This window comes from Alosa pseudoharengus, unplaced genomic scaffold (assembly GCF_046254945.1).
Source record: "Alosa pseudoharengus isolate Yale_2024_CS ecotype anadromous, Long Island Sound unplaced genomic scaffold, YU_APseudo_1.1 YU_APseudo_1.1_scf_22, whole genome shotgun sequence".
Lineage (NCBI taxonomy): Eukaryota > Metazoa > Chordata > Actinopteri > Clupeiformes > Clupeidae > Alosa > Alosa pseudoharengus.
In genome coordinates this window covers 19,579,140-19,602,826 of record NW_027468680.1, presented here as the reverse complement: position 1 = coordinate 19,602,826, position 23,687 = coordinate 19,579,140, and the positions used below count along the sequence as shown (strand labels likewise).

General features: G+C 40.7%; 2 protein-coding genes across 2 annotated transcripts; one reads left to right on the top strand and one right to left on the bottom strand.

Moving 5' to 3' along the window:
- Positions 1 to 71: 71 nt before the first annotated feature.
- On the top strand, positions 72 to 15,791 carry smc6 (structural maintenance of chromosomes 6). Its single transcript, XM_076299254.1, has 27 exons — positions 72 to 186; positions 1,647 to 1,803; positions 1,906 to 2,023; positions 2,153 to 2,258; positions 2,512 to 2,648; positions 2,749 to 2,810; positions 2,892 to 2,972; positions 3,072 to 3,173; positions 3,702 to 3,821; positions 3,916 to 4,011; positions 5,484 to 5,630; positions 6,135 to 6,223; positions 6,431 to 6,595; positions 7,166 to 7,344; positions 7,684 to 7,885; positions 8,072 to 8,186; positions 8,504 to 8,667; positions 10,073 to 10,208; positions 10,529 to 10,609; positions 10,697 to 10,867; positions 12,102 to 12,239; positions 12,486 to 12,631; positions 12,838 to 12,963; positions 13,140 to 13,245; positions 13,555 to 13,707; positions 14,268 to 14,365; positions 15,117 to 15,791. Exons 2-27 carry the CDS (start codon positions 1,663 to 1,665, stop codon positions 15,214 to 15,216), a joined length of 3,279 nt encoding a protein of 1,092 aa, XP_076155369.1. The 5' UTR covers positions 72 to 186; positions 1,647 to 1,662; the 3' UTR covers positions 15,217 to 15,791.
- A 52-nt stretch (positions 15,792 to 15,843) lies between these two features.
- On the bottom strand, positions 15,844 to 22,533 carry vsnl1b (visinin-like 1b). The gene is made up of 4 exons (XM_076299256.1): positions 22,305 to 22,533; positions 19,689 to 19,858; positions 18,604 to 18,819; positions 15,844 to 17,935 (listed from the first exon to the last, which is right to left on the bottom strand). The coding sequence occupies exons 2-4, from the start codon at positions 19,848 to 19,850 to the stop codon at positions 17,738 to 17,740; spliced, it is 576 nt and encodes a 191-aa protein (XP_076155371.1). The 5' UTR covers positions 19,851 to 19,858; positions 22,305 to 22,533; the 3' UTR covers positions 15,844 to 17,737.
- Positions 22,534 to 23,687: the final 1,154 nt, after the last annotated feature.

The window sequence follows — 23,687 nt, the reverse complement described above, 5'->3', positions numbered from 1 at the left end:
GCAGGATTGACGTACTGTAGGGTGATAGGGATCAGTTTCGTGACTGAAAGAGGAGATTCATTTCAGATCGATCCAGCTGCGCCGGTTCAAAACCAGTATTCGGATGTCTGTTACAAACACGCCCATCTATGTTGTAGATGTTTAACCCGGAAGTGCTTGAAGATCCAGCGTAGTTTACTTTGTGCGGTAAGACGGTGTATTTTTCGCTATTCGTTAAGATATTACATCAAAATCGATTAACTTGTTTGCCGAAAAGAATTGTGCTTTTGGAGGACTATGCAATACTACGTCTGGTTTTATTACGAGAATAGCGTTATGCTAAAGCTCAGTAGGCTATGCTCAAGCATTTCATATGATCAAGGGCCTAAACAGTCGCGACGTTACGTCCCTTCTCGATAACCTTCGAACCGGTCATGTGTGGACCGTCTAGCAAAATCCTATAGATTACGGAATAATTTCAACAAGTTGCTACATTGTAGGTGTACTGTATATTCCATCGGAGTGATCCATTGTAATGAGCACGTACCCTGCGCATTGTAACTTTGTCGCCATAGTATTGTTTATTCACCTGTAGAAATGGGTAACACGCGAGATCGAAACTAGGCACACAAGTGGTTGGTGTTTGTTATCATATTGGATCCATATTAGGCCTACACTTAGTATACATTCTCCGTGTTCCACTTTAACAGTCAGATATTCAGAGTGAAGTTTACAGAAAGTGTTAAAGGTCTAAGGATTATTGATAAAACAACAGTTGTCGCCGTTCCTAGCGAAAGAGTAGCATGCTATAATAGCCTACATTTTGTAAGGAAGGCTATGAAATCTGCAGTCAAAATGCTAATTAAGCTAATTGTGTAGGCAACTTGCCGCTCCTTGTCAACTATTTGTGAATGCCTGTCCAGCGCCAAATGAAGGGGCCACAATTAAAGTTCTCCCAATAGGCTACTAAACCCTTTCATGTGAAAGTAAAGTGGAAATGAGTGTTTTTTTTAAAACTATAAATGGGCATTGGGGAATGTATGCTTTTTGTTGTCCCTTTAAAGAGTTGACCTATGGTGAAAGAGTAATTGAATAAATGCACATGTGGAAAGGAGTTAGAGTCTAGTCTTTTGTTTATTTCTTTGTTGCCATGGTTATAATCCTGTTGCCTGCAATGTGATTTATAAAGTTTGTATACGATGCTTGGCAGTATGTAGATTTGTACTGTTAAAGGTGCTGTCAGGGCCTTCCAGGTGCTGGTGAGGTGCAGTCGTCAATAAGATTAAAAAAAGTGAAGGATCACCACACACTGTGTGAGTGTGCGGTGATCCTTCACTTTTTTTAAATCATGTTTGTTTGTGTTTAAATTAATTAGCTTTTGTGCTCACCCATTTCCTTACCGAGAGAAATTGACACCCACGCAGGGTTCGTTTTTATTTGGGGGACAGGCTGCCCCCACTTTGTTGCCAGTTTTCAGAGCCTGGGCTGCCTACAGATACCGGGTGCCTTTTACAGTGTATGCCTACTCACGGAATGAGCAGCTAGCGGTTGTGAGGAGATGATTGCTGAATGTGACCACAAATGTTATGCGCATAAAATCCCTGACTGTACCTTTAAGTGTGGTGATGCAAAACGTTTTGTGATTGTTTTGTGTTGATCCTTCACAGACTGCACATTTTGTGCATGACCATGAATAAAAGAAAGTCAAGAACACAGACTGAGGCAAAAGCCAGCAAAAATATCAGATTAACAGAGAAGTGTTCAGCGCAGGATGAAGATTTTGAGGATGGAGAAAGTCTGGAGGACCATCCATTCTCCACTTCGGTATGGCTGCCTGCATGGTTACTAACATACTGTGCAATTGGAATGTATTGAAGATTTCAAGGAAGTTAGTTCAATCTAGTATTTGCTTATCCTTGATTGTAGAGTTTGGGAGATATTGGTGTCATTGAGAGCATTACACTGAAGAACTTCATGTGTCATCAAAACCTCGGTCCATTCCAGTTTGGCCAGAACGTAAATTTTATCGTTGGAAATAATGGCAGTAAGTGTTCAGAGTGGTTCCAATAATTCCATACATTTGTGAGACCATGAACAACAGTCATAAAAGTCACACATCCTTGAAAGTACAAAAACTTATGAGCTGTCCTTTAATCTTGACCTGTTGTTTCAGGTGGGAAAAGTGCAATCCTCACTGCCCTTATCGTTGGTCTTGGGGGGAAAGCCACCATGACAAATCGGGGTGTTTCACTGAAAGGATTTGTTAAAAATGGAGAGGGGTTGGTATCATTCGCTGCACATGTGTTGGTTTTTTGACATCTTGTTTAGCAGTTTGAAATGGCAAGGCTATCTATACAAGACAATGTTGTATAAAGCGTTTCCATACACCTCTACGATGTAGTTGGGGTTTATCATTTGTTTTTGTTTTTTATATGATTTTAAACAGTGAAAGGTCAAATCAGTAGGGCCATTATTATTGTCTGTAACTATGTCTCCATACTAACTGGACTGGTGTTCACATGATTTGTCCAGCCATGCAGATGTTACTGTGAAGCTACGTAACAGAGGCTCAGATGCTTATAAGGGAGACGTATACGGAGACTGCATCATTGTGGAACAGCGCATCACCAATGATGGGTGCAGGCTGTGTAAGATAAAGAGTAAAGCAGGTATGTGAGGATGTCTAATTTGTTTCTGAAATGTTGCATTTCATGCCAACACAAAACGCTTAAGCCCTGACACATAATGTTTGTCTGTGTTTGTTTTTAGGACAAATTGTCTCCAACAAGAAGGAGGAGTTGATGTCTATTTTAGATCATTTTAACATCCAGGTGTGGCATGGGGTCTCATTTTTCTCTGCATGAATTATGTGATCACAGCCCATTTTTAAACTGATCCTGACATTTTTTCAGGTGGATAATCCAGTCTCAATACTGAACCAAGAGATGAGTAAGCAATTCCTCCACTCAAAAAGTGAAGCAGATAAGTACAAGGTGATGCTCCTAACTTTTAGAAAAGTGTCAGGTTTTCTTTCCCATAAGTCTTTGTGGTGGACAGTGAAGGCTTATAGGACACTGTTGTTTCCTTTGAAGTTCTTCATGAAGGCAACACTGTTGGAGCAGATGAGGAGGGATTATATTCACATCAAGCAGACTGAGGATGTGACGCGGGACCAGGTGGAGCGGCAGGAGGAGGTAGGAGAAAAGGATGAGGAGGATGAGTGAGAGGCAAAGTGGCCTCAAAGTACAATAAGGCTGTTTTACACACAAACTGTCTCTCCATTTCTCTCACGCACTCTCTTTCTCTCTCTCTCTCTCTCTCTCTCTCTCACTCGCTCGCACACATGCACGCACATAGGCATACCCACATATAATATTTTTAAACTGTTGCCAGTTTCAAATCTAGACTCAGGATGTAACTGCTCTCAGATGCTTTCTGCTAACTGATCAAACTTTAACTGACTTTAAACTAGTTTTTAAGCTATTGCTCTTTTGTGCTTTTACTCCTCTTCTATTATTGATTGTCCAGTTTTGTGCGATGCTGAACCATAGTCAGGCCATGATTTTGATCAGTTGTGTGGGCCGCTAAACTGTCCTAGAATCATTTTCAGATTGTTCTGTTTTACTTTGTGCAGTTTGTGGAGTACATTTGAAGAATGAAAATGACTCACTCGCTCATAGGATTTGCATGACTTTGCATTGTTTTTGCATTATTTTTTGAAGTGTCTGAAAGACCTCAAGCAAGACTATATGCTTAAGAAAGAGAGATATGAGAGTTTGGCATCCCTCGACGAAATTAAAAAGACCCTGGAGGGGCTGCAGAGGAAGATGGCCTGGTGTCTGGTGGGTTTGACAAAAAAATATCTTTAATTCCTGGCACCTCAGTGCAACTACACCAAAATAACAGTCCCTGTTTGTTACTGTTCCTATTGTTCAGGTCAGAGAGAAAGAGTGGCAGATTGATCAGCTGAAGGAACAGATTGAGAAAGAGGAGAGTAATGGTAAATTCGAGGAGAAACTTGTCCTTTGCCAGGTATGTGTGACTTGATTTGCTTGTGGTGGTGACTGTAAACTGGTTCCTCAAACAGAGGATGCTTTAAACAGAGGATGCGTGGTTCTTAACTGGTCTGGCTTTGGCACCCACAATTTCACATGTCCATGAAGTTGCGGCCCATATATTTAGCCGTTCAAGCCAACGGATACGGCGAGCTACATGGTGAGACACGCAAAGCGCCTGTAGGCAGACCGGAACTTGTTTTTAGTTTTGATGTGTGTGTGTGTGTGTGTATCTGTGTGTGTGTGTGTGTGGTACATGGTAAGACACGCAAAGCGCCTGTAGGCCGACCGGAACTTTTACATTTGTGAAGCCTTCAACTCCTGATGTCACTTTTCAAAAGACTCGGCAGGTTTGTTTTTGACAGGTGTTTCCATGTGGCATTTTAGTTTTGATGGTTTCATGCTCTCATGTGCCACCAATACACTGCACACACACACACATACACACACACACACACACACACACACATACACACACACACACACATACACTGCACACCACACACTGGGTTTCTGTCCCATTTTGACCCATCCCATTAGATCTGAAAGGTCTGATATCAGATCTGATAAGGTAGCATTTGAAATATGCGCGGGGGGGGGGGGGCACACAAGCTCCGCGACCCACCCTGAACGGTTCCGCGACCCACTTGTTAAGAAACACTGCTTTAAAGAACACAGCACACTATGATTTCAACTGCATTTATGATTTGCATATCTGTTTGACCCAGCCCTGAACAAGGAGTCTGAGTAGTCTCAGAATGTCAACAACCTTGTCTGCAGTGTATACAGTACTAAGCAAGGAAGGAGTTGTCTGAGGGGATAAAAAATAAATTATGGTCTTTACCTTTAACATGCTTTTCTATTAGAACGTCTACAAGCATTTTGATGCTCCACTGGCTACAGTTGCACATTTTCTTAACAAGTTTAATGTCCATGGGACTGCACCTTACTAATGTGCAGAAGTCTCATTCAGAACTACAGAAAGCTTTTGTTGGAAGTGATGGCCTCTAAAGGCCATGTAATACATTATTAGGTGAAGATTACCATTATTTTTGTCAATGCTATTTTAATTTCTTTGATTTAAAATGTTCTGTTGAATGAAGAGAATGAAGAGTTATGAGGAATCTAATTTGCATTACACATAGAATAAACCATGACTGATTCCAATTACTTTGGTCAGTTTTGAATGATTTCAAAGAAAGATTGTGGGGTTTTCTTTTTTTTTCTTGGAATAGTACCAACAGTTTCAGCCGCGACTGTATGAGTCCTGTGAGTAGGGCATTTAGATTTTTATCTAAGGCTCTTACTTCACAAATCATTCCTAAAACCACCAATTAAAATGCCACCTAATTTCCCAGTTTTGATAAATGTAGTTTGTGCTTTCAATATATTTGCTAGTTGACTACTTATAACTTTAAATTAAGTTGATACCTGTTTCTTACTCTCCAGTCCAAAGTCACCCAAGCTACAAAGAAGGTCAGTGATATCCAACAGAAGCTGGAGAAGGTACGTGAGGAGGAGCAGTCCCTGGCTGAGGAGAGCCACAAGCTGAAGGAGGAGCTGAAGGTCAAAAGTAAAGACCAGAAGGGTCAAGAGGTAAGCAGCCCTTCTCCAACTACCCTTGGGTTACACACATTGTGTTTCCGTTAGTCCTTGTAAAAGTCTGTGATGGGAAGAAAAGAACACGGAACACTTGATATGTTTAAGACTCATAAAGTCAGACCAATGTAAACACTCAGGTGAGTTGAAAAGTTCTGGATGGAAGTTCAGAATACAGTACACACTCAGGGCCGAGAGTGAAGGAGCCAGCTACAGTTGTACAAACTACGGCTAGATCACAAACTTCTTTCTAATCCTTTAACATTTTGATAAACAACAATTCAATGTGTCATCGTTACGGTTTCCAAATAAACTAACCTTTCCTCAAGGTGACTGAATGAAAAGGTGTCACTTTTCTCTCCACACTTTTTCTAAGACAGAGAATGTCACATATTTATGGAATAGTAATTGAAGTAGTCTGCTAAACTCTGCAATAATATGTTAATAGACAATGTAATAATTTGAGCGTAAGTAAAGTTAGAATATATTTGCATTTTCCAGGTTGTGTACTTTCGAGCAGAAAATAAACTCAAGCAATTGGAAAAAGACCAGTGCCTTCTCTCAGAGAGAATACACAAAATCAGACATCAGTAAGTAACCTTTTCCGAAAGCCACATGTTGATTATGTTTTGATGCACATTTTGGTTTAGTTGGATAAGAGTTGTGCGATGGTGCAACTTTTTTTTTTATCATGATCTTGGCTGATCATTTCTCTGTTATCTAGTTAGTTATGAGACATAACACAATAGCTAGAAAATCCTAATGTAATTAAGTGCCTGTCTCATTTCTGTGAACAGTGAAAGTCAGAATCAGGAAGTTGAACGCATCAAACGTCTAAAGAAGATGGCTGCCCTGAAGAAGCAGCTGGAAAAACACGAAGCCCAATCAGTCGCACTGAATCAAGAGATAAAGGATAAGCAACAAGCTCTCTTCAAAGGAAGAGAGGAGTATGACAAGCTCAGGTGATTACATTTTGCTGTAATACCAGACACCTTAATTTGGCCACTTTCACTTAGACAATAAGACCGTTGCCTGGTTAGATTACAAAACTTTTCATGTGTGTTTCAACTTGTATAGTAACTGTACAAGCCTACCTTATGTTGTAGCTAGGATGAAAGTAAAAATGGTCATCTCTATAGCAACAGGTAGACAGTTGGAACAGATTTTGCAGAAGTTTCAGTCTTGCACAACTTCAGCTTTGAATGTGACTAATGCTGCAGAGTTGAGTGGTTATCAAGATCTCTAAAATTCCCCCAGAATCAAATTTTTTGTTTCTTAAAAAGATTCTAAATTCTACTGATACTGCTCAAGTTGTGGCAAATTTTACACCGTTTAAGATATTACCACATTACCACATCGTACCATATTTACTGACAGTAATAGGGAAAGGCCTTATAGCTATCATTTTGACCATGTGAATGTTGGATGGAAATGCATTGTGCATCTCCGTCCTTAATGTGCCATGTCCCTCACAGTAGTCTCACGTATTAGATCATAAACCTCTTTTTGTTCCACGGTTTGTTTTCTGACAGCATGGAGGAGAAGAATATTAAGGTGGCCTTGGAAGCCAAACTGAAGAGGAAGAACCAGCTGCTGGCCAGCAGGTCCAACAGGCTTAGGATGTTTGGGGAGCGAATGCCAGAGTTGATAGAGTCTGTCAACAAGGCACATGCCCAGGGACGCTTCACACACAAACCTCTTGGGCCCATAGGTAAGACCACGTCTACAGATTTCACTGAAATACTGCCATTTTCTGTTGTTGTTGTTTTATTCAATATATTACCTCATTTATTATTGTAGGTTACTCCAATAAATAATGTAGATAATTAAAGGCCCTAATGCAGCTAGGACTAATGAACAAATGTTTACTCTAAATTAATGTTTTTATAGATTCTAATAGAATGTTGTTATTATAATGTTGATTATTGTTATTGTAATGTAGTTTTAAGAGGTTTTGGATTAAAGCACCTGTTGCATCATAACCATAGCCATAACCAAATGTGTTGAGCAGTAGTCCTTAAACTGTTAGTGGTGGTCATTGTGTCACAAGGGGCCTGCATCACCCTCAAAGACCCCAGTTTGGCCGTTGCGGTGGAAAGCTGCTTACGTAATTTCATGAAGACGTTCTGCTGTGACAACTTCAAAGATGAAAGGGTCTTGGAGGAGCTCATGGCCTCACACTTCCCCCGATACAGTCGACCGCAAATTATTGTATGCCCCTACTCGGACAAAGTTTACAACGTCCAGGGCAGGTAAGAGTGCCCTCTAGGGGCATAACTCGGAACTTTCAGCACAGTTCATATTCCTTCTCTGACTGGATATCATGAGTACATTCACAGTGCTATCACATAAAGTGAGTTAGGTTTAAATGTATACTTTATACTGTATACTACAATAGGATTGATGTTTTTAATATGTGTGTATGATCCTGGTACCAGAGGAGTGAAGCACCCAGAGTTTCCATCTGTCCTTGATACGCTAAACTGCTCCAACCCTGTGATCACCAACTGCTTGATAGATATGAGGGGGATTGAGTGCATCCTTGTCATCAAAGTGAGTCCTTCTGCATATATACTTCACAGCTGCATTTATGTTGCATTTCATATAATTTCATAAAACATATCAGCCTTATTACTCACATATAACAGTGAGTATACTGTAGTACACATATGTCTTATCTTACTGGCCTGTTGCAATACAAGAAAACGTACCTATTTAACTGTTAACCATTGCTAATGGTTCTCTTGTAATCGACTAAAAGTACTCACGTATGTGTCCTTAATTGTCAGTTTTAATAATTAATTGCTAAACCCATCAGTATATGCTTTGGCATGGTACAAGTATCAATGGTGTTTATGTGTGTGCCGAAGGATAAAGTCACGGCCAGGAAAGTAATGCAGCAGGGCAGGCCACCTCGTAACTGCCGCGAGGCCTTCACTGCGGAGGGAGACCAAATCTACACCAACCGCATCTACGTCCCAGAAAGGGAGGTGCTTGTCAAGTACCTGGGAGGAGACCCCGAGGCAGAAATTCGGTAAGTGCAATTATCACACACGTGTTTTTGACACATTACAGATCACAGCTTTAATTGTACTGTTTTAATTTAAATTTAATTTGTTATTAATTCTTAGTGATTAATGTTCCACTGATGTTATTCATAGCTTTGCACAGAATGAATGCTTGTAATAACGGGCCTGTGTTTTAATGAGAACCTTGTCTATTTATAGCGTTCAGGTTGTAGGGTTGGCCTTATTAATCTACCTCAGAAGAGACCTGTTTTTCTGTGTCCTGTGTCTATTTGGTAGATAAAAATGAATCTCATATGAGGGATGAGAGAGGATGCATTGGTTTCAAAATTGAAAGTTGTAGTGGTAAACCTCCCATGTCCCAGGATCACTTGTTGCTGCTGCCTCCTGACATATAGATCATCCGTTCCAAATAACCCTGGTGGTAGTACTGGTTAGAGTTTGAGCTGGAGAAAGTGATTGGGCATCAGTGGTTCAAAGTCATTGGGGTCATTTAAAAACAGGGCTTCTGTCCAAAATAGATTCTTCTTTACACATCAGTGTGAAAAGACCCCATCATCCAAAGGTTGTTGGTTTGAGACAGACAAGAAATTGTTTTGCTACTCACCCATCCTTGATGCACCAGCCACCCAGCCACCATTTGCCCTGAGCACAGACCTCAGCAATGTTTGACTCAGTTATCCAGTCTCAAGAGATCTTAGAGGTAGAGAGTCTCATTGAATACTACTGCCGAAAATTCAACAGAGAAGAATGCAACCACCACAAGCCAACTGTTAGCTGTTGCATAGGCCATCTGCCATTTCAGCAAAAACTGCAATTCCTGTGCGTAGCGTCTCTACTAGTATGTATTCAATATAATCAACATGCTAAAACTACTTATGCAGCAGTCAGTCACATAAACTCTTTCCTCATGGGTGAAAGATAATGATGTTCTCTACCCAGTGTGTCATGTTTATGAAGGTCCATAGCTATTCCTCTTCTTTCGTGGCCCACTGTGGGTCTCTTGCATTATTATAGATCACTAATGATTTTTCATGCTTTATGTTGCCTGTGTCACAGAGAGATGCACAGAAGCTACAAAAAAGCTTAATTTGTGAAGAATTAGAGTGTGGATTTAGAGTATTATTTGGTTGTTTTATCAGTTTAGTTTACATTTACAATTTTGTGTGTAGATGATGAATTTTAGAAAACACTCTTGTATTTGTCTACTTTTCCATTGGGCAGCTACGACAAGTTCGTTGGGCAGAGCAAGATGTGTTTTCATTTGATTGTGTAGAATGCGGAGCTGCGTTATTGGTTATTTGTTGTTTGTTTCCTGCCTAGTGTCACAGATCAGAGCTGAGATGTGTTTTTCTGTCATGTGAGAAAGTATGATGAGTTTTGTGTAATGCCTCTGAACTTCCATCCATCCAGTCTGGTGGAGTCTGAGGTGGAGAACCATCGAGCTCAGCTGTCCCGCTTCCAGCTCCACCTGAGCTCTGTCAAGCAGGACATCCAGGCCATGGAGGACAAAATGAATAGTGTCATCATTGCCTGCAAGAAGAACCAGGTGAGAGGAAGAGGCAATACAGTTAAAACCACACACCACAACAAAACGTACAGTAGAAACTCACTCAAAGACTCAGATGCAGACACCAAGCGTCTACAGTTTAACCACACCACCAGCAGGGACCAGAAACCACAGTCACCAGAAGCTCTTCACGGTTTACAAAAACATACTCTCTCTTCGAGGGGCAGCGTGTAGGTTTTATTGAATGTGAAATAAAATAAAAACCTGGCAGAGATCATTCTAAAGATCTAGAAGTACATATCCCATTTAAAGAGTCACAGATCCATGCAGAATAAAGAAAAGTTTCATTTTCTTGGCAGGCAAGTGTCAATCAAGTGAAAGCTTCCATATCTGAACTGGAGAACATTGAGGAGTCTCAAATAGAGGACATTAGTACCCTGGTAAGCTGACCTTTCCATCACAACTCCACAGTAATTAGTTATACAAAAAACTGTTCCCTGATTTAGTTTTTCTACTGAATATCACAGGAAGAAGAAGCCCAAGAAATTCAACAAAAAATTGACTTGGAAAGAAAGAATGTGGAGGAGACCAAGTCTGAACTGGACAAGCAGGATAAAGTTCTGTTGAATGTCGATCGTAAGTTTCAAGACGTCAAGAATAAAATGGAACAGCTTACTGACTACTTTGAGCAACTGAAGGTGAGTGTATTATCTGGCGTTCTCAGTTATCTTTTTCAGATATACAACACATTAGATGTGTTACATCTCAAAAGGGGGTTTCCTACTGTGGCCAGTCAACAACCAAGCCTATTTAACATTAGACAAAATGAGACAGGATATGACAACTCACAATTGGCTGGCCGTTGGCGTCAGTCACGAACGCACTCCCATGTTGTACCCAGGATCCATAATGGCCCTCTATCATAGTACTACTGCCAGTAGCCTGAATGCCCCACCAAAGAACCAAAGCAACAAAAACAAAATCACCAACAAAGCAGCCTCTGTGAGCATTTCACTTGGGTTATCAAGCTAGCACCTTCCTTCATGCAAAAGCTCATTGAATTAGGCTCAACAATAGTGTCAGCAGCATAACCAAGTAAGCACAAGTCATTGAATATCTAGCTGATCTCTTCTGTGCACACTGTAGACCTTTACATATTAACATACAAGGTTTTTGTCCTGTTTTGATCGTCCTGAAGGTGTACCCTGTTCACTCAGAGATTCTTCATCTCTCTAATAGTGTTGCAGCTAACGATTATTGTCATAGTCGATTAATCTGTCGATTATTTTCTTGATGAATTGAGTAATTGTTTCAGCAATACAATGCCAAAAAAAGTAAAACAATGTTAATGAGTGTTTCCCCAAAACCCACAAATACAGTATGTCCTCAAATGCCTTGGTTATACCACACACGTAAAATCTTCTGAATTCTGAGGTAGTTTCCTTAGAAAATGACACAAACCAGGCGATTAATTAAATAGACAGTTAGTTAATTTGTGTTGCAGTAAAACATTCACAAATCCTCAGTTAAACCCTAAGAGCATCCATAAGCATAATATGGTCAGAACTACAGCATTAGAGTGAGCAAACCCCTTTTCATCTACCAGAACTCTGCTGAGGAAATCGGCTAACCTCCTGTTTGATGGGGATACTTAAAATTATTTATGACACCACAAGATTACTCCTTGCACAAAATGGCTGCAGCTGTGAAATGAGCGGTTTGTTTTCAAGGATGTGCTTTTTTGGATGATCAGATAATTCATATCCACCAGATGCATAAAGACTGCTGACTGATGTATGAAATTATCTGTTTGTGTTTGAAGCATATTCCTATCTATCTAGTTGTGCATATTACTTTACTGAAACTTGTGGATTGTTGGAATGAATGGGATGAAGTAACATGTCTCAGAAGGATATCTTGTGTACTCTTTAGGAAGATCAAGTGAAGGGGGAGTCAGAGTGCAGCAAGCTGGACCAGACCCTGAAGATCCTGGAGAAGAAAGCCAGGGTCCACGAAGAAAATATCCAGACCATGAAGAATGAGCTCACTGCCAAAGAAGAGGAGATTCAGGTACAGCTTTAAATTCCAACTGTTTGCAGTCAGTGTAAGCTTTTCACCCCCTCAGTAATTATTGGCCAGTCATCTCTTGTCAGACATAGATACCATGTAAGCTATGCTAAGCTAACCAGTGATGTGTGATTGGAAGCGAATCCCAATGAATGTTATTCTAATTAACGGCATCCCTGGTCCATTAGAATGGTGCAAACCAAGGTCAGTTATTGAGTCATACCTTGCTTTTTGTGCTTTGGAATTCAGGAATACATAGAGAAGGCCAAAGAAATCAGTCCAGAGCGGCAAACGGTAGACCGGAGCACAAAAAGTCTCGACACAGAGATCACACGCCTGCGACAGAAAATCACCGCGCAGGAGCGTAGCCATGGAGACAAGGAGAAAGTAATCAGGTAAGTGGTCAGGTGCAGTTGGTTCATCTGTAACAAGATATGTGATAACCCATTGATTTCTCTCCAACCATTTCAAATCTCTGCATCTCTCAATATATGACTCATAGCAAGCAAACAGTTTATGTCATAATTTAAATAGATACCAAATAGAGACGATCTTATCTCAGCCGAACACACACATATCTTATCTATGTTTTTCTCTTCAGAAATTATGCTGAAGCTCATGAAAATTACAAGAGTAAGTCCAGCCAGCTCAGGGATTTGAAGAAGTTCATTGATCGCCTGGATAACATCATGACCGACAGACAAGCTCGTTACAAAACTCTTCGAAGGTATGACTTTTACAAAAAAAAGACTGTCAATATGAGTGCACCATGTAGAGACCACTTTGCAGACCATGTTTATGCATGACATCTATACCAACTATACGCTCATAGAAAAATTCCCTTTTAAAGTTGCATGAGTAACTTTTGAATGTGGCATACTCAGGGTTGTGTTCTTGTTGCAGGTCACTCTCTGTGAGGTGCAAGCTGTATTTCAACAACTTCCTCATAAAACTGCAGTGCTGTGGCTCCATGAAATTTGACCACAACAACGAAACCCTCTCAATATCAGTATGTTTCTCTGTAATCTCTTTTACTTTACTAGCCCAAGCAGTTATGGTAATACTAATGTTGCCTGTAATAATAGATAACAGTTGATTTTCATGTAAATAGCTGATGTAGGATGATTACTTATTAACAGATTTTTAACACTGTATCGCTCTCTCTCTCTCTCTCTCTCTCTCTCTCTCTCTCTCTCTCTCTCTCTCTCTCTCTCTCTCTCTCTCTCTCTCTCTCTCTCTCTCTCTCTCTCTCTCTCTCTCTCTCTCTCTCTCTCTCTCTCTCTCTCTCTCTCTCTCTCTGTGTGTGTGCGCCTGACAGGTGAAACCACCAGGTCAGGAGAATGACAGTGTGAGTGACATGCGGTCTCTGTCAGGTGGGGAGCGCTCCTTCTCCACCGTCTGCTTCATCCTATCGCTCTGGGAGATCACGGAGTCGCCCTTCCGCTGTCTGGACGAGTTCGATGTCTACATGGTGAGCCACTCCAGAGAGGTCACTTGGGCAAGAGCTCGGCCTGTCCTGATCCGCAGTTGATGAGTTATCCAGTACTTTTGCACATGGAATTTTTTCATTTGTCTAAATCAATACAACCCAACAACAGTTTGACTGATATCAAGTTAAAAAAATATAAATATATTTCTGTAAATTCTTCAAAAAAGAACTTTGCATCTGAACCCTTCATATGGAACAGCAAGAAAGGACTGAAGGGGATTTTAGTTTCAGTTTTCATTCCTTCATGGGTAATAGTCAGTTAGCTTTCAGTGCTATCCGGCCTTATCTGATAGAAATGTCTTAGTTCCTGTGTGGTGGCAGACAGGTTTATCTGACATGCGTACAGAGAGTTACAGATGAACTGAGCGTGCTCAGACCTGCTCCATTTCATGCTGGAGTTGGTAGACTGTAGCACACTCTTGTGGTTACAACTTGTGGAGCTACACCTCTGCAATTTGTGTGTGTGTGTGTGTGGATATGAATGTGTTCCATGTGTTGAGTTTATATCTAAGACATTATTTTTTCTGGATGTTTCAATGAAGGATATGCACAATCGCCGAATCTCACTGGACCTGCTTCTAGAACTTTCTGAGCGTCAGCATCTACGCCAGTTCATCTTCATTACACCCCAAAGCACCAGGTAAACATCAGCATCAATAGCCTCCATTACACCCCAAACCACTAGGTAAACATCAGCATCAATAGCCTCTATTGAGGCCAAGACCAACTGATCAGTTATAACTGATCATCTTCCACTTCATAAACCGCTAAACATTTGATAGCCAGATATTTTATTCGGGATTTGTATCTCCTCTGTGTCTCTCAATGTTGGCCCCTGCTGGTCAAAGTGAAAAATACGTCTTCTGATAACTTGGTGATAAATTTGTAGTGTTAAAAAAAATCATTATTTTATGAAGCCTTCGAAGGGTCATGGGAATTTTTTTCCCCCCAAGAACTGGTTTCCACACATACATGTTGTATTCCTTGGCAATACTTTTGCATTTCCTTGCAGTACTTTTGCATAACCTCCAGCACACAGGTATTGTCAGTGAAGTGGTAATGCAACAATACTGTTATGGATAGCAAAACTATTTTGATGTAATGCAAAGGTATTTAGAGAGAATGCAAATATGTATTATTTAAATATGAAACCCTCAGGGGGTTCCATAGTATTTTCCTGGTTCAAGTGTACTGTGCTTTTATGACTAACAACCAACGCATTGTTATCAGACAGGTTACCTTGCTCAAACTCAACATAAGGAAAGGATGCATCTCTGCATAGACTAGTGCTTATTATTTATTAACACTGTATGTAATAGTTTTTTCATATGACTGAAAGTAATGACTTGTGATAATTAATGAATGAATTTCTGTGTTATTTTCCCTTTTAGCAATCTCCCCAAAAGTGATCACATCAAAATCCACCAACTGGAGGACCCGGAGAGAGACTGCATCCAAGAGGAGGAAGCAACACCAAGGCGCCAGAGTTGAGAATGAAAGAGAATAAATGAGCATGAATACTGTTTTTATACCGCTGACAGGATGATGGGCTCTCATGTGATGGCGGAGAGGTAACACTGGCATGAGAAGCCGAGAAGTTGGCTGCCCAGTGGAAAACTGACCAACACAGTTGCCCATTACAGGGACATTTATCTCCAGTGCAGCTTATTTCTGTACAGGGTTTGTGTCAGGGGTCTTAAGGAAATGTTAACCTTTTAAAAAGACATTTTTTACTTTATTTTTATAATTGAATAATTTTACGAATAGTTTTTATTGTTAATGTATGAAGCTAGTTTTAATTTAACTGGACCAATTTTATTATTGTTTGTGTGTGTGTGTGTGTGTGTGTGTGTGTGTGTGTGTGTGTGGTGTGTGTGTTGTGTGTGGTGTGTGTGTTCTGCTAAAGGACTGTAATTGTATGCGAGAAATGCTATGGCCTGCTGCTAGTCATCCTTGTGCCTTTTTTTGGGATTTGACTGTAGTGCTGGTTTGGAAGAAAAGACAATAAAGCACAAGGCACAGCGTCACCCTGTGGAAGAGTTGATATGCTGTTGCCAGTTCCTGCCTCTTGTTTCACTGTTTATTTTTTCACTGCAAAATAAAGATGGATGCCTCAGATCACTGAAATATCCCCGTGGATATGCTTTTTTTTTTATTGATTTTTAACCACAATGTAATTAGTGCAATCATGACATTTGTTACATCTGGAATTAAACACATGCCACATATAAAAACAGGAATATAGGTCTGACACTGTTAAATTACTCACTTGCTTCAATTTGGTATTTCCTTTATGTATTAAGTACAAATATTTACAGGGCAAAATACACTGTAACCAGCAAGAGTTGGAGATTGTACAAACGGCCTGTGTTTTTTTTTGTCCTTTTTTTTTCTTTTTATTCATTTTTTTGCTCAGGAGGGTTTGTTTTTGTGTGTCTGTGGGATGCAGCATCCAAGGGTAAGTAGTACTGGAATGATCAGTGCAGGGTAGAGCTAGCAGGCTCTCCAGGCACTACCAGTAGAACAGGTCACTGGCCTGTCACATGAGAATAGCTTTTAACAAATACATTTAATCCCCATAATCCAATTAGCCTTGGTTTGCTAGTAATCATTTCCATCTAATGATTATTTATAGTCTTTTCTCCAGAAGGGGATGCTGCATCCTGGCCAGACCTGTTCTTAAGATACTTAGTGTGTTGGTCTTCGGGATGTAAACTTGAATTAAAAAGGTATCTCATTACAAAAAACGAGTCAATAAAAATGCAGTGCACTTCGAGTAAACCTGTGTACCAAACACATTGGGAGGGGCTTGTCTTCATTTACACAAAGTGGGGAAACTTGAGCACTTGTGGGGCCCTTTACCGAACCGGGGAATACTTGTAGCATATTGCCCTTTTCATCTGAAACACTACTTGTGGTAAAAACACAAATAGGGAATGCAACCACACTGGACATGCTCACATCAATGTGATATAAAAACCAAAATCTCTGGTAACAAAAAGTAATGTGCTGCCCTTCATGTTTCACTATGTTCTTCACCCTATTTTTGAGCAGGACTTCTGAAAGTAAACATTTTGCTAGCTTGAGACGGAGACGGACCTGTTCCAGACGTTTATCTTTCAGGATGGAGACCCCCCCCCCCCCTCCATCCCTTTTGCAGCTCAATGCATAGACTGATGCGACATTTAAACACGTTAGCGTGATCAAGAACATCCCTCGGGGCAAGGGTTCAAAAGTGTGCCAAGGAAGGGACCACAGACAAACATACATATTAGTAAGGAGACATGCTTGCACAGGAATGTGAGTAGTGTATGAATGGATCACAAGTGAACATCCCACACAGGCAAAATGATGTCCAAGGGCTTTTTTAGTCCTCTTTTACTCTGACAGAGGCTAAAATGGAGGCCTAACCTGAACACGGCACATGCATGCACTAGTGACATTTAGATTTCTGTGGTCTGAACATACTGGGAGGGACTCCCTGTTTGCCCTTGGGCTATCTGATAATTGCTTTTATCTCTTGTTTTATTGATATAACTGGTGGTGTTACGACTAGTATTCATATTTTATTATCATGGGGATATTTTCTCCTTTTGACAACTATTTAGAACAGAAAAAACAGGCTTGTAGGTCAAGCATGACTGTACTGTAAAAACATAAACCTATGGCGCACTGCACTCAACCACATTCTAATGATAAAATGGGAGGATATGAAATAATCTAATTTGCACACTTTACAATTTATTTCATTATATATTCATTTTTATAAGTATATGTGTGTATATAGCTTATTTGTAGCAGGTGACATTCTCATGCATATATAGATTTATTTATTCAACCAGAAGAAGCAAGTTCGTTGAGAAAAGTAGTCCCGAATTTTTTTTTTCTTTCTTTTCTTTGATCCAGTGGAGATTGTAGAGGGTGGATGAAAGAGTAAAAGGTTTTTTTTCCCAGTCCTGGCAGCTGAGATGCAGAGAGAGAGAGAGAGAGATGGTTACGGCAGGAGGCTCGCTCACTTCTGCATGTCACACTGCAAGAGCAGCACAATGGACGGGTCGCTCTTGGCCGCCTCCTTGAACTCATCCAGCGAGATCTGGTCGTCGTTGTTCTTGTCCATCTTGCTGAAGATCCTGTCTACCCGCTGCTCTGGGGTCAGCCCGTCCTCATTCATCTTCATCATGATCACAGTGCCCACCATCTTATAGATGGCCTACACGCACACACACACACGCACACGTACAAACACACACACAGGTGTTTAGGTGAGAAAGGTAAATACACAGTCTGTAAAAACATCACTCTGTTATAACTCAAATCAGATGCAATACATGGCCCGCTGAGGAACATAGAACGTTAAGGGAGTGAATGTAGCACTTGCCAAGTGTGACTTAAAGTGTGTGTAAAAAAAACTCTGCACACTCTGCAGGTTATCAATGTGTGTGAATTGGGAGACATGCCCCCAGTGGAGAAGCAGGTGGCTACTAAGGAAAGCACTGACATTTTGACAGGATTGTCCTTGTGTGTGTCCTTACAGAATAACCATCTGTTCCTACTACAGGAGTGCCGGGGACACTGGATAGCCCGGTAGCATCGGCAGATCGTGATTTGTTACCTGTTATAGAAGCGAGCTCTGTCCAGCATGAAACTCAGTCTATGATCAATATGCAGTTGCTGCTAAATATAGTTCTGTTTTGTATCAACAGAGCTAATTGTTCATGTCTGATGTGAACGTGAACCTTTCAGAGCATCACATGTTCAGAGAGGAAAGTCTTCGATGAAGCAATGAGAGACATCTCAATTCAGTTTTATTTATAGCACCATGACATGTGGATACGTCTCAGCTTGAACTTGAGCTAATCTCTGATATTTGATCCATACCTCAATGATCTCCAGCATTTCCACCCTAGTGATCTTGCCATCCCCATCCAGATCGTACATGTTGAAGGCCCAGTTGAGTTTCTGCTCGAAGCTGCCTCGGGATGTGATGGACAGAGCGCAGATGAACTCTCGAAAGTCAATGGTCCCATCGCTATTCTTGTCAAAGGTTCTAAATGCATGTTGTGCAAATTTTGAGGCATCACCATATGGGAAGAACTGCAAGAAAGAGATTGGGCCAAAAACAAATAGAGATGGTGTATGAGAAAGAGGGATAGATGAGATAGATATTTTAAAGATATTTGGCAAGAGTGAGAGGCTAAGAAAAGGGGAAAGCTAAAGCTTGCGATGAGAGACATATGTGATCTTTCCACTACAGTTAATATTTATTTCCATGATTCATCATTACACTAAACTTGCCCTGTTCTCCATCCAGAGTGTGGACCAATTCCTTTAATTTCATCTCTCTGCTCCATCTGTTTCAGCTATACAACATGACAACATGCTGCATGTTTGCTATAAATAGCAGCCTATTAATAGCACAATCTGGTGTGAATGATTAAATGAACCACATCTGAATGTGTTCAGTCTTCATTACATTCAAGGAAATTGATAATGATGATTTAATGTAACTACAAAACCATCTTGCCTCAAGTCATTTGAGCAAGAAGAACCATCTAGCCTGAAGTAATTTCATTATGGCAACACATGTGGTCTGAAAACCTCCAAGCCAAGTCATACAAAGTGCCTGTCTACAAATGAGCGAAATGAACAAACCAAATTATTTCCATTTATTCACTAAGCCCAAACAACTGTTTTCTTTACCCCCAAACATTAGTCCTGGCATCTGTGAAATATTAATAGCATCAGCCTCTTTCTATAGTCATCATCAGTGCATCACTCCCACCAAGAGAGTAACAGTCATGTCCAGGGCCATGCTTGCCACTTCCAACCATTGAACATTAGCCACGTCAAGACTGTTCATTTAATGATTTTATTATTTGACTATTTGTTATTTTGTACAGTGCATTGGCACCATGATTTATGGTGATTTTGCAATCATCTCACAGGTGTGTGAGGGCCCTTACCTTGACGTAGAGCTGCTGGAACTCGTCCAGGTTGAGGCGGCCGCTGGGGCAGTCCTTGAGGAAGCCCTTGTACCACTGCTTGAGCTCGTGCTCATTAAACTCTGTATTCTTCACCAGGTCCTCCATCACCTCTGGGGTCAGCTTGCTGTTCTGCTTGCCCATTGTGAGTTCTGCCAGAGAAAAATTGAGGTTGCTCAATGTCTTGTTCTCATTTTGACTTTTAATTTTAAGTCTTGGGAAAAATATGAGGCTGGAAAATTCACCCTTTAAAACAATTTTCAGGGAACATTGTGAATAAAGTATTCAATTATTATTAATTAATATTCATTATACACTAAAAACACTTTAAATACATTAGTATCTGGGTTTAGTAGATCCTGCTATTACTGATTTAGATGGTAGACATAATTGATTGAAAAGGTTTTTGTTTTAGCTTTTTATAGTCATTGATTTCTGAGTTGCCAGCTGTTAGTTGTTCCTCAGCCTCTAGACGAGCCACAGATATTGTCCATGATGACAACAGGCAGGGTAGTTCCATTATGCTTTGCACGTAATCAACAGTCTCTATGGAACTATAATCTCAAAACAGCCACTGAATGACTCTGACGAGAAAAGTCATACAGTCACATAGCATTGGTACCATAACAATATGTCTTTACATCAGAGCGGTCTAGTTTTGTGCCCTGTTTGTGGCCTAGATGGGTTTTTTTTTTGTCTATTTGTGTCGTCCAATCCCTTAAAGTGCTTGTGCTGGCAAAAACAGGCATGGTGGTTGTAGGCATTCCCACAATGCTCTGAATGTTTGACCTGAGGCTTCCACCTGAGCATGACCAGCAACCCAGAAACACACCTTGGCACAGAAACTATGTTGATGAAATGTCCAAGGAGGCCATCTGAGACAATGAGATGGCGGGCTATTTCTGTGAATAGCACACTGTGGCATTTAGCATTGCTGTTTTGCACTTACTTGTTAAAATATATTAAGTGGCCAAGCTATTTGTGGAAAATGGGATAAAAAAAATTGATTTGTTGATATTGATATTGATATTGATATGATATTCAGAGATGTATTGGGACAATGCTGTAACTGATTTTAAGGACCCCGAACAGCAAGCTATCAAAATGCCACCCATCAATCCAATCAATCTGATCCACACCTAGTTTTGTGCCAGATTGACCATGGGAATTTGCCATGTGTGTCAGATGCCTCCATGTGCAGAGTGCTCTATGCAGTGAGACTCAGACATCATCAGTGCTTCAGTCATGAGGAGTCTGCAGTAGCATGTGACCCCTCACCACCATAGCCCACTTAAAGTAACACTCCCCAGTACTGCACCCATCCTCCTTCTCCTGGCTCTGTGGAGGATGGCTGCACACCTCATAAGACCAAACAATTCATCTATGCACAAGGCTCACGTATAGCTAAGGCGTGTATTATTCTCGACTTAAAAACACTGCTGCATGGGATAGCATCTGGGGATATGACATGCGTAGTGTGTGATTGCCTCTTTTTGTTACAAACGAAAACAAAAACATTATTCGACAATTTCAACTATGATTTTTAAAAATGTTTTGTCTTTGACGGAAAATCCATTTATTACTGAGCTCAACTGTTCAATTTAACATCTTACCAAAAATACCACATTTCAGACGGCCAATGCGCTGCGCAAAATTAATTGCGTAAAATGGGAGACCTAAACATCGACCGTCAATGAAAATTCTATCCCCATTTGTGGGCTACATGACAATAATTAGCCTAAAGCAGACATGATTTTCCAATCTATTCTGTTGACAAAAGATTCAGACTGTTATGTAACGAGTGTCCCCTCAATCTTGGGCAACCGTTTAGAATGACCTTGGGAGCAGAAAACATCAAGGAGTAGGAATGTCATTCCGACACAATATAAGAAAACAACTAAACGTGGCTACATGGGTTAATTCATGGAATGAAATGGTGGATTAGTTATCACACGATCAGTGTTGCTTTGCAGCTACATCAAATCCGACTATTCACCTAAAATAAATCGCAATTAAGTGAATTAAGTGAAATAGTGCTCAACGAGAGGCTTTTCAGTCTAGCTCAGAATGGGGTAAATTAGGCAGAATTGCAGTTCTGTGCATTCCACCAGAGCGTGCAGAAAAACGCAGTCCGGTTTTGTCTGCACTGAACTTATACACCACACCGCCTGCTAATCAACGGTTCCTTTGGAGACACATCTGTACACATCTGTTACATAAAACCAATATTTATGTCTCATAAACCGGGCACAATACATACATGCGCCACCGCATCTAGGCAGTGGCAGTAAGAGTTGCGCTTTCCTTCAGCGGTTATTTCACATGAATATTAAATATTTACCAATAATAATCGTATCAATGCATTATGGTTCACGAACGAAGACTGCCATCCATGTGCTAAATTACTCCGTTATGTACCGCATAAAAAATACGCATGCACTAACACACACAGCGATTGAAATCATTACATTTGACCTAATATGAGTGCTGTAGCCTACAAAATACAATTAAGAGTACAAGATTACCTTATTTGCTATTAAGGCAGGCACATGCAATGTTTTTCCAGAGCCGACACGACGACTAACGGCTCCCTCTTACCTTATGATGGATCTTGGAGAGGCTTGCGGAGGTCAGCCCTGGCGGGTATCAAAGTGATTAAAAAGCGTTAATTGTATTGAGTCCCGATTTTCTAGACCAGATTGTTTGGCCTTGGTGTAAAATGGGGGACTTCACTGACACGCAGTAGGGACCGTTCCCACTCGCGTCTTAAGAGCTCGGGCTATGCGACGCTAGACATGCGGCGTCATACAGTGTGAGCATCACGCAAGGGAAGAGCCAGAGGAGCCTCGGTGGCAACAGGACTCCAGCGATGCACGACGGGGCTTGGATACTATAGTGTGTACGTGAACTCTACGCCTCCCTTAATGCATTTCATATGTCAAACCATGTAGAAATCTGATCGCTGTGATATGCATTTGTTGCCCAGGCTATAACATAGAATGGCGTGGTGAGGTAGGGAGGTGCCATCAGCGTCAGAGCTTGTGGTAGGTAAATCACTGAGGACTGTGCTTTAAAGCAGGATGCCGCAGTCAAGTCCTCGATTTTCTGATCATTGTAGTGGCATGGACAGGCCATCACTGAGCTTCTTGGAAAATAAATACATGACATCTAGCAGAAGCCCACCAGACATTGCTAGTTTCCATGACAAATACCCAAGGCAAAGCTCCACTCTAGATTAAGATAAACTTTCTGTGTTAAATACGTCATTAGCTCCCTCTTATGTGATTCTCATGGCACTGCCAATGGACAGTGCACATCTAGGAAACCAGGCCACTACTTATTTGCCATTTACCTCAAGCTATTTCTAATTAATGAGTGTTTCTTCTTTCATTTTGTTTCAATGTGGGATCCACTTTACATTCTTGGAATCTTATCCTAGTGATCCCTTTGTATAGAGCAATACTCATCTTCTTCATGTAGAAGTGTCTTTAACACATCTTTGGTGTTCTTCCCCTCATATTTGTCCTGCGAGCCAGGAAATGTCAGAGGGAACCCAGCAGAGCTTTGATTAATTATGGTAATAAAGCAGGGGATCCATGAAGCACTTGGTGCTAAAGATAGCTGGCAGTAAGTATGGGAGACGGCAAGCCTCCGTCAGAAAGATATAGCTGCGCAGATTGATAAGGGAGAGGTGCATGCAAGGACTGAGTACCAAAGAGAGGCTTCACTCTTTGCCTGTGTCTTTAGGCCAGAAGAGAGTTATCAGATCACATCATGATATTTTATCTTTTAATTAATAGAGTAAATTAACCAAACCTTTTGGTTCATTCTAGTGGAACATTGGAATGATGAATTGAAATTAATTGAAACGCTTTAAAAGGTTGAAAGGTGAAAAAAGTCCAAAGTCAGTTGCAGATCAATACACATTTTCTGATCAAAGTAGTCCCATCTGTTTTAATTGTGGCATGCATAGTAATTTAT